Source organism: Trichogramma pretiosum, unplaced genomic scaffold, assembly GCF_000599845.2.
Source record: "Trichogramma pretiosum strain Unisexual culture from Peru unplaced genomic scaffold, Tpre_2.0 scaffold24, whole genome shotgun sequence".
Taxonomy (NCBI): domain Eukaryota; kingdom Metazoa; phylum Arthropoda; class Insecta; order Hymenoptera; family Trichogrammatidae; genus Trichogramma; species Trichogramma pretiosum.
The window spans coordinates 229,647-244,437 of NW_019641611.1; the positions used below are offsets into that span (position 1 = coordinate 229,647).

General features: G+C 42.9%; 1 protein-coding gene across 5 annotated transcripts in view; it reads left to right on the top strand.

Annotated features, from left to right (window-relative positions):
• The window catches only part of LOC106648323 (acetylcholine receptor subunit alpha-like), an 89,359-nt gene that overhangs the window by 16,537 nt on the left and 58,031 nt on the right, over positions 1-14,791 (top strand). For all 5 annotated transcript variants that reach the window (XM_023458619.1, XM_023458620.1, XM_014365096.2 and 2 more), the window contains exon 3: positions 14,468-14,512. In XM_023458619.1, the coding sequence (XP_023314387.1) occupies positions 14,468-14,512 (45 nt within the window). The remainder of the gene's footprint in view (positions 1-14,467; positions 14,513-14,791) is intronic.

Consider the following 14,791-nt stretch of genomic DNA (forward strand, 5'->3'; position numbering starts at 1 on the left):
CTCTTTCCCTCTCTCTTTCGCTCTCTCTCGCTCTCTCTCTCTCTTTCTCTCCTATTTTAGTTTTCTCTTTTCTTTCTCCTGTTACCGAAAAATGTTCTTTCAGTTCACAATTTTCACGGAACGTAACGATGACGACGACAGTTTACGTGTGGGATAAGCAAAAAAAATTTATAGCTCGGCGAATTAATCGAGTGAGGATTACACGGGCTATCTTTTTCATATTAAACTTTTTGCTTAGTTTACAACTCCCGCAAAACGACGAAATGCTAGTTGTTGCCGAAAGAGTCGAGGCAGAGATATATATGCATAGACAAGACTGAGTTGAAAAAAGTGACCTAAATTTTTCCGATTCTCGAGTGTCTTGGATGGATGCTGCGCCGTCTTTTACTCCAAGTCAGAGTCGCAAAGACATGGACAAAAAGACATCAATGGAATTTTTAAATTCCTGAACTGTAACGATGTTTTTTCCGTCTTACTCCTTGAAAATCTATCATCTCTTAGCATATCTACACAGATACGCTTTAAATAGTAAGAATGCGTCAATGAATTGGCTTTTATTCTTGACTCGTTGCTCTCTTGATTTCTCATAAAAAATTACTCATTTTTCAGAGCTAAAGTTCTTAGGTCATTGTATATATAATTGAATTAGACGAATGAACATGGCTTTGCATCAACCGCACATGCCACGCACATCGTCAAGACATTTTATTCGCTCGATCCTTTTATCTGTGCCAGATGCTACCGGAATATTTAAGATGCTTAAGACTTCTTCTAATCTAGCCGTAGCTCGGTGACACGAGCATTAATGCTTATAGTAATTCATCGTCTTTTGCACGCGACACGTAATTAGAAAGAGGCAAAAGATGAAAACTAATAACCCTTAAGCCACGTCAGCTACATAGTTAAATCTTTCTTCAATATCAACGCTACGAGCTTCGCTAAAATTGATAATTAAGCAACTAATTCAGATTGAATTCCAACGGCGACGTTGCCAGGGTCGTGTATACTCGCTCACACGTACGTATACGCGTACACGGGTACAGGGCCGTAGCGGTGCTCTTTCATCGTTCGTTGCCCAGCGCGCGCGAAATGGCTCATTAAACATCAACATAATCCTCGCGGCACACCGCGAGTGAGAAAGAGAGAGAAAGGGGGGAAAGGGGGAAGAAGGCGAGGGATGAGGAGCAACATCATAAGCCCCTGAACGCAATGTACTTCTCACACTATACATAATACATAGCTATTAAATTTTCCTTAATCTTTTCAACACCCCCGAGCCTGTGCGCGCCGCTGCTTTTGCCGAGGTGCGATGCATTAGATGCATAGGAAGGTCGTTTTCCTCGAGAGCCTATTACTCCCTCGCTCGTGCCGAAATTAAATGGAGTTATGACGAGGCAAAAACTAACTTTGCCACTTAACCTGGACCACAGCCACACCGCGTATTTTAATACTTCTCATTGACAACCGGTGTAATTATCAATTGAAAATTAACCTATAAAGCTACGCTTTTCTTTACCGACTCAAAAATCGACAAACATCTCAATTGCTGATAATGATAAAATGGCAATAAATTTGCATTCAATCAATTGTAGACAGCGAATCTAATGATGACTCATTATTAATTTCAAATTTCATATTCCGCTACAATTATTAAACTACTATTTACAAATTGTGCGCGTGAGGCTGATTTCAGCAACGTGTGTTACTTGACCTGGCGAATCATCCCACGCTGGCTAAAGGAACAAAATTAATCAAGCCCGTTTCAATCAAGAGCAATTGCTCGAGATTCTTTGCTTAATCGAAAAAAGCGTTTTCCAATTCTAATCAAGTTCGAAACCAAACTTGTTTCCGAAAATCAAAATACGAACGAGAAGAAGACAAAATAAAAGATCAAAAACGTTAATGCAAAGCGAGGAAAGGCTTTGCAAAACGACAGATTGAGCGAAGTTGACTCCTTTATTTTTTTTTCTCTCTTATTACGCTTAACTTTTACGCTTGAGAGAGAAATAAAATTTAGCAAGATTCGAGCCGGAAGCGGCGAATAAACAGGTCTTGCAGAATAAGTCTATAAGTCTTTTTATCAACGAATTTAATTTTTTCAATTCATTCTTTTGTTGTTAGAAATTCTTTCTCTCTTTCCCTTGATACGATAAACTAAAAATAATTGAAATTCGTAATTTTTAGTCAATGGATTGGGCTTATCGATCGACAAACCGCAACAGTTACAATAAATCGACTATTCTCGGAGTTCTGTACACCTTGGTAGCTAATGGTAGTTCGAGACTCGGAACCAAAGCTTGTGTACTGTTTATCGAGCACATCGACTCATCCCGACTGCTTTATCGGTTGCCCGCGGGGGACACATTCACGTTTTCTTGCCTCACGTTGTAGCATAAATACACAAAACTTATATGCGTTTACAGATAGTATCGTACCGATTTTTTTTACCCTTTCATTTTCACAAATGAAGCAGACTTTGCGGTTTTATCGATCGCTTTTATTTGTCATGTGATTAAGTTCGCACTAATTACTTTAGTAGACCGTCTCGATCACTGTTCACTGAACAGTGTTCAGAAAAATGTACCACTATTATTCTTATTATTTTACGAGAAGAGAGCATCAAACTGTCAATTTTCTCAATTTCAATTGCTACGTTACGGAACTCTAATAGCTTCGTAGTGCCTAGCGTTAAAAGCTTCGCTAGCCAAACTTGCAATTATTGCTAAGATAGTAAAAAAGTCTATAAGTAAAAAAAGGGTCATAAAATCAGTAGAGTCGAAAAATCCTAAAAGCCACGAGTACAAACGCTTGATATCTGCGCGCGCTCCTCAACGACAATAAATCACTGTGCACTTTGGAAAGTGAGAGAGACAAGTAAAATCTCGGCGCGAGCGCAAGTCATTCTCGAGATCTTTTTCGTTTCTTGCCCATCATCAGCAGACGACGAGGGAGAGAGAGAGAGAGAGAGAGAGAGAGAGAGAGAGACGAGATGTCTGTACTTGAGAAAAATGCAATCCACATCATGGTGGCTTTTTCTCATTCTCTACTCTCATTTTCTTTCCTCTCGTTACTTTTTTTCCGGCTATTTCCTTGTGTATCTACAATGTACATAAGTATCGCACGGGTCTTATATATTCGAGAGTCAAAACTCGCAGGCTGCACACGGCTAAGAAAATAAGGGGTCAAGTTTTTCTCATTTTCTTTTCCTTGTTCTTCGTGTAGTGTACCGAACGCGCGACTACAAAAAGCGCATCAAGCTCATTGGTCGGTAATTTTCATATTTTTGATATCATTAAACTGCCAAGAGTTTGCAAGCCCGCACCGTTTAGAGTACGAGACGCGAAACATAATTTAATTAAAGGCTGCTGTAAGTATCTGTCTGTTTCTAGATTTAATTAAAATGATTGTTGAGAAAGTTAGGCTGACGGGCTTTCTCGAATTTAGCACTCGCAGTTTCGTGAAATTTGTCTTGAATATTGTAAATTTGGCCAGGCGTGTGTATCGTGTAAGTCGAGGGGGGAGGGGAGCTTTTTACACGCGCTTACGAGCAATGATAGTTAAAGCATTATACGATTATTCCATGGGCACAATAACGAGCACGGACAGGTTGATGCAGTGACCCAAGTATACATACACGCGGAGCTGTGCTGTGCTGCGTTTCAGCAAACACGTCAATTAAACACAATTATTCGGGCGCAGGCTCGAGAGGGAGAGATAGAGCATGGCAGTATTATAGTCTTAGCAATCTCAGCGCGAATTCGAAATCATTGTACTGCGTCGGGAATGAGAGAGAGAGAGGAGAGAGAGAGAGAGAGAGAAGTAAAGGAGGGAGGGACAGAAAGCGAAACTCAGCTGATTAAAGCCACTCTCTTTGGCTATCTATATATCTATATATAACTCCATACACAGATATATATGTGTCTTTGTAACCCTCTCTAGTCTTCTCGCTCGCGTGTGCATTCTCCGGACCCTCAGAGCTGGGTTAACTAAACTGCGAACTGCATCTCTCCGTCTGTATACAGGGCTAGGCTGAATCTGCCTCTGCGTGTACACGTTTATGTACGTGTATGAATGTGTGTTGCTTGGCATTATTTCGCCAGCTAACGCGCTCTGCCTCGTACGTATATATAGGGCATTATACACGCGAGCGAGCGTGTCTGTAGGTACGTACACCGACTAGCGACTAGGATGCGCTAACAACGTGTAAAGGAACGTCTACGCGTAAATACCGATCTGAATTAACGAGCGGATAAGAAGAGCAAAAAAATGTATACATAAATCAGTGGGGCGCAAAAAAAATTGCTCCTAAGCAGATGGGGAAGGATGGATAGACGAGGAGGCACTTAAGAGACGGGATAAAAAGACCATCAAGTTCATCCATCAAATATCATCATCTCGCGTCGCCGTATAGTTATACGTGGCTCGCTTATAGCCTACGCTGTATATCAAAGACCGCAAAAGTCTAGACCGCAGAATTTCCAGCCTGTATATAATATATATTATACGTACATAGAAATAGCCTAGGCCGGCTGGGTGACTACGACGACGTCGACGGCAGCGGCGGCGGTCGCTACAGCTGCTAGCCGAGCTAGCTATTGCGCTGCCAGGCACAAAGCAGCTTCCGCTCTGATGATTTTCCACTCGACGAAGCCTCTTATCCATAGCATCCAGGCTAATCCTTCCGCTTTTCTCCGCAACCATCATCTCTCTATCTATTTCTCGAGTCGCTTATGCCCCGTCTTACGCGCTAGTATTGAGAAAAGATCCGACGATGACGCGATATAGCTCTTGCTGCACCCAAAACAAACGACGGTGCGAATTTTCCTACCCGCAGTGACGGAAAAAAGAGAGAGACAAAAATTCGTTTGGTTCTCATCGTCTTTGGCTTTGGTACACGGTTGAGCGTCGGTGGGCAGGCGGGCGGGCGGGCGCGAACGCCCTGTACATGCGGAATTGTAACCTACTTTGGCTCGAGCGACAACCTACATTCGCCTATCCGCCCTGAAGAGATGCACTAGACGAAAAACACGATGAAGAGGTCACACGCTGTGTGGATTAGTGCTCGGAACTCGTCTGTGTGCATGTGTGTGTGTGTGTGTGTGTGCTGCTGCTCGCGTCTCGTGGCCATGTGTGAGTGCTCGCGTGGGCACTAATTTGTAGTGTATTATAAACTGCGGCTCGTATCAACAAGGAAATCTTTCAGGTGGCCATCTTTGTGGATTTTTAACGATATTTTGAGCCTCGCACGGCTTAGAGTAAGATCAAAGTTGATGGTTTAAGCGATGGAAACTGCTTTACTAAATACTTTTTTCTCCCTAAAAATGTTTTCCAAACCAGCTACTCATGAATAGTCGTATTTCATAACAAACTTTCTGATTTTTCATATTTTGTTTCAACGCGTCTGAAATATAATCCGGTATGAAAAAAAATAAATGAAAATTAACAAATTGATTGTCTGGTCTCGGATTGATCGTTTATACATTGACTAATATTGTTCAAAAAGCACTTTACGCCGAAATTAACAATCGAGCCATTATATTGCTTTCTGTATTAAATGGATAGGCCGAGAGTTGAATAAATTTTAATTTCCTTTTGTCGAGCTCTGTAATTACATTCAAACTCGCTAAAATACAATATTTGCCGAGAAAATGTCCTTTTCTGCGTATTACACGGTTAATTTCACACGGTAGACGCCTCCCACAACGCGACACGCTGACAGTTGAGAATCTCTGCCACGAAAGAATGGAAAAAATGTATACTCTTTTTTGTCTTTTTGTCCGTGTGTATGTGTGTGTATATGTGAAAAAGTGCAGAGAGAAAGAGAGAGAGAGAAAAGCGAATGAGATGCACGCATAGCCCGGAAAATTGGCTCTTTCAGGCTTGAGTATTTCGGTGATGGAATTGATTTCGCCGTAATACATTCTATGCATATATACACGTACACTGGCTCATACCTTTTTTTACCATATATTTTTCTGTCGTGAAAGTCACACAAAAGTCGTCTTTGATTAGTCTAGTTTGTTTTTTTTTTTTCAAAATAGGCGCAAAATGAAATGAAAGCACAAATTCCCCTATTGGAAAGTGTCGCATTACAGTTCGTTCGCAAATCCACTTCGAGCCACTTCGACTGGAGCAAAACGTATTATACTAACAAGAGCTTAGCTTTCGCGTAAACCAAATAGTTCATTAGAATAGAGTATAACAGTAAACTCATATTTATAATAAGCATAACGACTAATGAATGTATACATTACTTATTTTCATTGCGTTTGTAAACACACTTTCGATGCTTATAAAAAAAAATATTAAATAAAAAGTAGCAAATTTACCAGAGAACAAAGCGAACAAATTGAGCTACTCGAAGTGCAGTTTCGATTACGCTTTCCCTTACGTAATCTCAATAAACACTCAATTAAAGTTGAGCTCAATATGCTCAATTCAATGTGGAATACAATAAAGCTCTCGAATCGATCGACGTATCTTTTATTTCTTTTTTAAGGACTGCGATTTTCAGTAGCGCTTGAAAAAGTATGGATAAGTTTAACAAAGCCGCTGATTATATATTTTCAGCGCAAAAAATAGCTATTTTTGTACGTATAGGCGCTGCGCACTTTTCTCTCTCTCCCATCCGGCTGTGCTCTGGGCTCGTGCACGGCATATATAATTCGAGGCTACATGCCACGTAACAACAGCCTAATATGTGTCCCACGACATGTCTCTGTGCAATAGGTATGCTATATCGGCCGTTATATGTATGTGTATATATAATGTCAGTGACCAATATGCAGGGCTTAATTGCATTTCGATGCGGTACGTATATATCCGCATCAGGTGACACACGATGTCGAGGCAGCTGCAAGCTCGGCGGAATTATATTTTGTTCGACAGCTAATTCGCGCGCACGCACGACCGCTGGCCCCTCTGCAGCGAGTATGATTCGATCGTATGCTCAGCTAAGTCTCGACTTATGCACACATGCTATAACAGCGTAGATTAGACCGTGGCTGATGTATGCCCCAGCGACATATCGCTATTTCATCGACGCGTGTGCCTCGTCAAGCGTGTACAGAGCGCCGTTTGTCCGACGCTCTCCCGTATTTGCGGCCTGACTTCGAACTAGCCCTACTATTACTACTACCACTCGTTAAACGCACGTGCTTAACGCCTACAGTTTATTCAATTTTATGCCGACTTTTCGTTTTAGGTTCTCGGCCCAATTGTCGAGTGATTTCTTTCTTGGAACTACACTTTACGCTTAAGCAGCATCGATCTTTATTCGCATACACATGAACATATACGTGCAATACGTACGTGAGACTCGAGTACCCGCGTTACTCTAATTAAAGAGCTTGCAGCAAGAAAGGAGAGGGAAAACTTGGAACGAGTCAGACTGTAAAATGCCGCCTGAACGAGCCAATTTCTCGGGCTACTCCGGCAAACTTTGTTCCTCTTTATTTGCAGTACGTTTGTTCTTTTTCTTCTACGCTTAAAGCGTGCGATATGTTAAGTTCAGAGCTTGCAAGCACTAATAATTTTTCCATAGCTATAGATGTAACGAGACACGAGACGGGAAAGATTTTTGCCCCTTCGATACACAAATCAAGCGATCGAGCTCTCGTCACCGAGCCATTATGGATTCAATTTTCCGGAAGTGCAGCGCCTTGATACTGGAATATTAACTAAGCTCATTCGTCGGAGCGCTGTACTGAAATTTTCAAGCCTTCGCGGCGTGTGTAGCCCGTCCGCCCCTCAGCCCCTCGCCGAACAAGTGCACTCGAGGAACTCGAGGCACACTGCAACTATATTACACGCGGTCTTGTATAATTTGGCATGCAAATGCGCGGAACGGGCGCGCGACTCCTGATTTACATTTATCTTAATTTGCACAATAATAGCTGCGTATGTGCGCGAGTACGTGCGCGAAAACGACTAGGCTTCGCGTATATCCGCGCACGCACGTCTGACGCTCGCCTGCACGCAGTGTAGTGTACACGCCTACATGTGCGTTGCGGCGGCGGCATTGTACATCCTCGACTCGCAGCTCTCGCTGCGGTAATAATTCAACATTTTTCGCGAAATTGCTCGTAAACTCGCTCATTCTTAGGCGGCGATAAATTTGAATTTAAAATTAATTTCTTTGTTGATGATTTGGTAGCGCGAGGCTAGATTTCTCGTTTGCGCGCCTAATTGCAAGGTAAACTAAACAAAAGGCATCGCTCCACTATTTAATTCGAGCACTATGGGGGTAATTCCGAAAGACAGCGAGCTACTATGTATCGATCGGGTGCGCGTTTAGAATGGCGCGTCATTGAAATGTCAAATCAGCCACATCAGAGACAATTATAATAACGAGCTATTTGGCGTACGAGCGAGCTAGCGCACATAATGCATAAACAACAACGCGCGCATATCCTTATTAGAAATTCACTTGGCTTATGAATGCAGCGCAATTACCGACTTAATGATCCGAAACCATAGGGAAAGAGAGACATCGCTAATCGCTGCGTGCAGAGCCGTTCGTCTGAAAATCCGTCGCGCAGACTACCTTGTATATGTTATTCTTTATAAACCAAGCACGTGCGCACGTGCGACAAAAGAAAGTCGGCTAGCGTCACGTTTGCGACGTCTCGTAAACATACACACACACACATAGAGAGAGAAAGTACGCGACTGCGCCAGAGCCGCGTGCAGCGCAGTCGGCCTCATTAAACCACGGAAGCGCGCGCGGTTGGCTTTTAATCCATGCTCTGGAAGCAGCTCTTTGCTATAAATCGCACGTATATACATAAGGCATGAAAGTAAACAAATACTTGGGCGCGTCCGACGTTTCGACTAATCTAGCTGAGCCGGCTTTTTTCACCCTCCCCCTTCCTCGTTTATAGCCTATAGCTACAGGAGAGTCGAGAACTGCACGCGTTAAAAGTCATCAATCTTTGGCACGCGAGCCGAGCAAATAACCTTAGTTTTCGCATAGACAAACTGCGCGCGAGTTTCGTCCTCGAGTGCTTTAAACGTCATTAGAAGCGTCGGTTGGAAATGACAAGCTCTACGCAATTTGAGCATTGCAACTGTTCGAAAGCTCGAGCTAGTGCGCTGTCTTGAAACGCACACTTGCACGAAGAAGAAGCTTCATAATGTAACCGGTACTCCTGTTTGTCTCGAGCGCAGAAACAGCTCGAAACGCCGAGGCTTTTCCCGTATCCTCGAGAAGCAGCAGCTTGAATAAGGCAAACAACGTCGCGTGCGAGGAAAAATCTCGCAGCTGCTAATGCTCTCGTTTGAATACGTCAAAATTTAATTTTACACTTGTGCATGTTGAGTAGAGGAGAGGTAACGAAAGTGAAATAGCTCACGGTCTCGCTATACTAATGGTGACTTTGTTTAATGACAACGCTACGCGAGTCACTTTGCGCGCGCATATTTACTCGACGCTCTACTTATGGAACTTACTTATGTACTAATTGAGACGAATAGCCACTGCTCTGCAGGGTCATTAAAAAATTGCCCAAAATAACCAGGGCGAATTGATTTTAACGAGCGATAAAAGATAAATAAATACGCGGCTAGTATGCGTGTATGCTTATACCCTCATATATACACAAGCACACACGAGCCCACACACACACACACATAAGCAAGAGGTCGTTGGCCCTTATTTATTAGTTTGCCCGAGTCGCGCGAGCGTACGATTTCACCGCACCGTCGCACTGCTGCGACTGATTAAACTCGAGCGGCGGCGTGTGTTGCTTATTCGCCGAGAATTTCAATAGATACCGTGTAGCCGAACATCAGTTATAATTATCAACTAGCGCGTCGCGTAATCAAAATGCGCACCCGCGCGACCCCGAAATGAAGCTGATATACTGACACGCAAATGCTTATACACACAGTCACACACACATGCATACATGCATAGGCTCCCGATCGTACAGCGTAAAAATCACCCGATCGAGCTTTGTTTATTGTAGTTTGTTTATTGCCTTTAGGCGAATAATTATCCTTGCGCATGATTCGAATTTAACGCGATTTCCATGCCAAGCATTACCGGCCCGTAATGTCTAACAGTGTAAACAAGTTGCCTCTCTGCAGGTAGAGAGAGAGAGAGAAATTATCCGATTCGACAAACGAGCCAAATTCGATCCTCTATACAACGTAGGCAATATTCGGAGCCTCGTGCAGTTGCTGCCTCTTTCGCAGCGCCGGACCGTTGCAGCTGCACAGAGAGCCGTGCGCGGGGCGGTCGTTTTTCCTTAATCTTCCTATGTAGGACATACAGTGACCTATATACGGCTATAAACGCGCGAGCGGGCGAATATAGATCCGTGTGCAGCTGTTCTGCCGACTGTATGTCGCCGTAATTTTGCTTTTTCTTGCCCTCTCTCGCTCCTCCATATCCTAGCTGTGCTACGTAAACCCCGCTGAGAGCGAAGAAGCTGCTAGGGGTTGCTCGGTTCCACGCGAAATCCCATTTTCGCCGAATTGCTTTAATCGAATTGAATTTACGCGCGATATCCTTTTGCTTTTTTATGAACTACCATACAGGAGAAAAACAGCATGCACGCGCGCGGGCTTATCTAGCGATAATCTACAAATTCATAATTCAAACGTGTATCGCTCGCCCGACGTAGTGCGCGCAGTGTACGTTGCATCGCGCATTGTGGATATATACGATACGCACACCCACATACAGACACTCACGCGCACAAAGCATCCGAGCGAGCAGTTGGTTTTTTTTTTCAACTTCGCTGCATTACCCACACACACACACTCATAAAACTCCATAAATTTACGTAAATTCAAAAAGTTTCTCGTGCGCCGCTCGCTGCAGCCGCCGCGTGTCCAACGTTCCAGCAAACAACGAGCTCGAGCGAGCGTATATACACGTAGTATCATGCATTATCCTTTTGCAACAATTGAGCAAACGCGTGCTCTGATAACCTCGATATTCACATGCCCCCAAAGATCATAACAGAGTCTGGTGCGCGCGGGAGAGAGTCGTATTTTACCCGAGCACGCAGTGTGCAACTTTTTTTTTTGTTTACCCACGATTGAAACACAAAGAGTCATTGTGTTTAGAGGATAGAGAAAGAGAGAGAGAAAGAGAGAGAAAGGGAAAGAGCGAATCGAATAAACTCTCCGCGCAGCCGTCGAAATAATAAATCGGCTTTAATTTCGTAAGATATCGAGCGCAGAGCTTGCGACGATAAGTCACAAGGCGGGGCCGAGCTTCCGATTAATCATCGACTCGATACGCTCAGACAGTGGCAATATCTCTGCTGTTCTGGCCTCTCTCTCTCTCTCTCTCTCTGCCGAGCTATCCCAATGATTACGATAAGCATACGCGTCAGCTACGTTATAATAGGACAGGCTTTCTCTCTCGGGGGAGACCTGCCATATCCTCAGCGCCATGTAGTTCACGAGGTAATTCGCTTGCTCAAGTGCAAGCAGCGGCGGTATCGTTGCAGCAGGGCACCTTATACCACCTCAAAGTTGCAAGGAACCTCCTTCGACGACGACGACGACGCGATATACCTTTCGAAAGTTATGAATTATTAAAATAAAGTCCTTGTCTAGGTAAAGTTTACGGACGAGAAAGGATTGTACGTTGGAGAGGTGCTAAGTTTATCCTGTTCTATCTTAAAAGCTTCGAGTAAGAATATTGGAACCGATTCGGGATCGATTGCGCTTCCGTAAGCTTGATGAGTTGTGCTTTCATTGATTAAAAATAATTCGCTTTCCAATTTTTAATCTCGCCATATTGTATAAATTACTGGATTGAATGAAAAAAAAACGAGAAAAAAACTTCTCCATAACAAATGAAGGCACGAGGTAAAATAAAAAAAAAGTGGCTGATAGAAAGAGAGCAAAAACGTGTTCGTCCATACGCTCAGTAGTACGATTGTATCGATATTGACCTTTGAGCTCGAATATACAAAGCTTATTGTGTAATAAAATTGCCGATGCGCTTCAATAAAAGGCAGCTCTGTGCTTTGGTCCGTGCACTTGGGAGCTTTCCGTTTCGTTATTTGTCACGCCGTTGCTCATACGTATACATACATGGCGCAGCGCAGCCTGCGGTTTATTTTCTTCCCCCCTTTCTCTACGATCTATATAAGCTCCTCGATAATAAATGCCGAGTATTTTCGGTAAGTTATTTTTGCACGATAGAGACAGAAAGAGAGAGAGAGAGAGAGAGAGAGAGAGAGAGAGAGAGAGAGAGAGAGAGATACGCCGATGTTACATAAATTACCTATTTTTTTTTCTTTCTCGCGTACGGCGCATAAATGTAGGTCGACTCATCGCCGCCCGGGTGAACTGCAGCATTCGAGTGGCTACGGATATAACCTTTTGCGCTCTCGGCTTAGATGCTGCGATGAGACTGAAAGAGAGGGAAAACTAAACGCTTTGCATTTTGTCGTACAATGACTTTTACACGAGCTGCAAGGTCGCGCTTGCTCATAACGCCAACGTGATTCTCCTCCGCGCCGTAAAAATCAAAAGTATTTTTTTAAATTCGAGCGGCGCGACGCTTAGTGAATTTTGCACCCAGCCGAGCTTGGCTTTATATCCCCTTCTAAACCCTTCCACGTAGCTGCGGTCATCAAGTTGGCTGATGGTAACTACTTGAATTATCAACCGCAACTCGGCCTCGGCGTATTATATGAAGCTTAGAAAGCTCGTAATATCCCCTTTGACACCTACCTACATACAGAGGAAGCAAATCCCTGTAGTTTATCGTCACGTTGCCTCTTCCGTACGTGAGGAATGAAAAATGATGAAATGTGGAGGACATAAAAGCCCTGGGCGGGATTTACTCGAAAATACTACCTTTTTTTCCCTGTTTTTCATTTCCTTTCGTTTCATGGCTTGGCAGTTTTTTAGTAAATTAATTTTTGCCCTCTGTCCTCTGCGCGCGACGCACGATGTTTATACGCGATAGCTCAAAAATTGTTCACACAAATGTCGTTGCTCATCCATGCGCTATTCTACTAATGCGTGTACGCCCGGAAGTGCTTATTAGTGTCAATTTCGTTGGAAGGGTTCAGATTTTCTTCCGTTTGTAAAAAAGGCAGCTGAATGTTCAAAATGGTACGTCTGATGCTCATCCTTTCTGATTTTTTGTCTTGAGCGCTCGTCTTTTTGATTCGTGTCGCGTATATAAACTACTCTAACTTTTATGCACTTTTTCGTCACACTTCCGTACGATATGCATAAGATAGCGCGGGGAAAAAAATAGGGACACGTGAAATGAAAAACAGCAAAAAATATCATTCTCTCCGATAGTTGCGCGTATATGTTTTTGCAGTAGGCCACGCTGCTTCTGCTGTATCGTATAAATGAGTATAGCAAGTGTTTATAAAGCCTCGCAGCTATGTAGTTTTCAAAACTGTACCTACGAAATATAACGAGGTCGCATGTACCAGCTAAAGAGCTGATTTACAAATCCATTCGTGGCATTAAGCTGCGCAGATGAATCAAGCGCTTGCCTTGATTTTTGCAATTTTTCATGGCAAGTGGTTGTTTTTGCATGTATAACGAGAAGAGAAGAGCCGCAAGTTTGTATACACGGGGGCCCGAACTCAATTCATTATTGAACAAAACCAACGCGAAACATAAGCCTGTGCGAGCCAGTATAAGGGCGCAAGCGAGAGAAAGAGTATAAGGGCAATTAAATTAAGCTGTACACGACGTGGCGAAAACGCGCTCGAGCCTTTTGCGTGCTATATACACGTATATACTTGAACTTTTTTACCTCTCGAGCTTTACTACTTTTTCTTTCTCTCGTTTTACGTAATTTAGCTTAAATTACTGTGCTCTACTGCCGCCGCCGCCACCACCACCACTACTGTCGGTAGAAAACACGTATACACGAAAAACGAGGAATTTCGAGGCTAAATTCCTTCTACAATGGTGCACTTCTTTTGCGTCAAGATATTTTCATGTTTGGTCCGCACGCTCAAATGGCCATTGCAATCTCCAAATAATCCCAGCCTTCAAAGATACCATTGGATCGACGTGATTTTTTCAAAAAAGTTCACTTTAATAAAAACCTTTATTCACAACAAGACTATTAAACATTAATCCAACGTAAAAAAACAATCAATTTTTATATATATAAAATAGAGGGTTGAACTCGCAGTGAAATTAACAGAAGCTGTATAGAATTTCGGAATGTCTTAATCGTAACTATGTACACATAGCCACTGTGTAGCCAGGGTAAATGATATTTCGTTCCCGATGTAATTCCTGGCAGTTATAATTACTCGGGCGTAAAACGCGGGTGGGGGGCGCAGAAACGCAAATTAGAAAAGCATTGTTCTCGCGTAGCGTACGAATGAGCGAACAGCCGAGAAGTTTTTTTTAACATTCTCATTTTTGTTATCCTCGATGAAAATAAACATTTATACGTTTTTCAAACAAACGATTCTCCTTTATTCACGAGATTACTGTTTTCTTTCTGTTGCAGAACTTGAAAAATCAGATAATGACGACAAATCTCTGGGTGGAGCAGGTAAGTGAATTTTCAAACTTATCCTTGATTAAGACTTTCATAATTGCGGCTTAACACGCACCAAAATCTTATGTGGACGTTAATGAAACTTGAAAGATGTCTGATGCATAATTGCATTTTCAAGTCGTAAGCACCACAATTCTTCATTTTATGCAGCGTGACTCTTCTTATTGGCAAACATCCCAAATTGTTGCAAGTTTTTCAAAGCTCTCAAAGGGATCAAAGCCAAAATTTCACTCGAAGGACGATTAAAAAGCGTTTTGTAGAATTCAAAAGAGA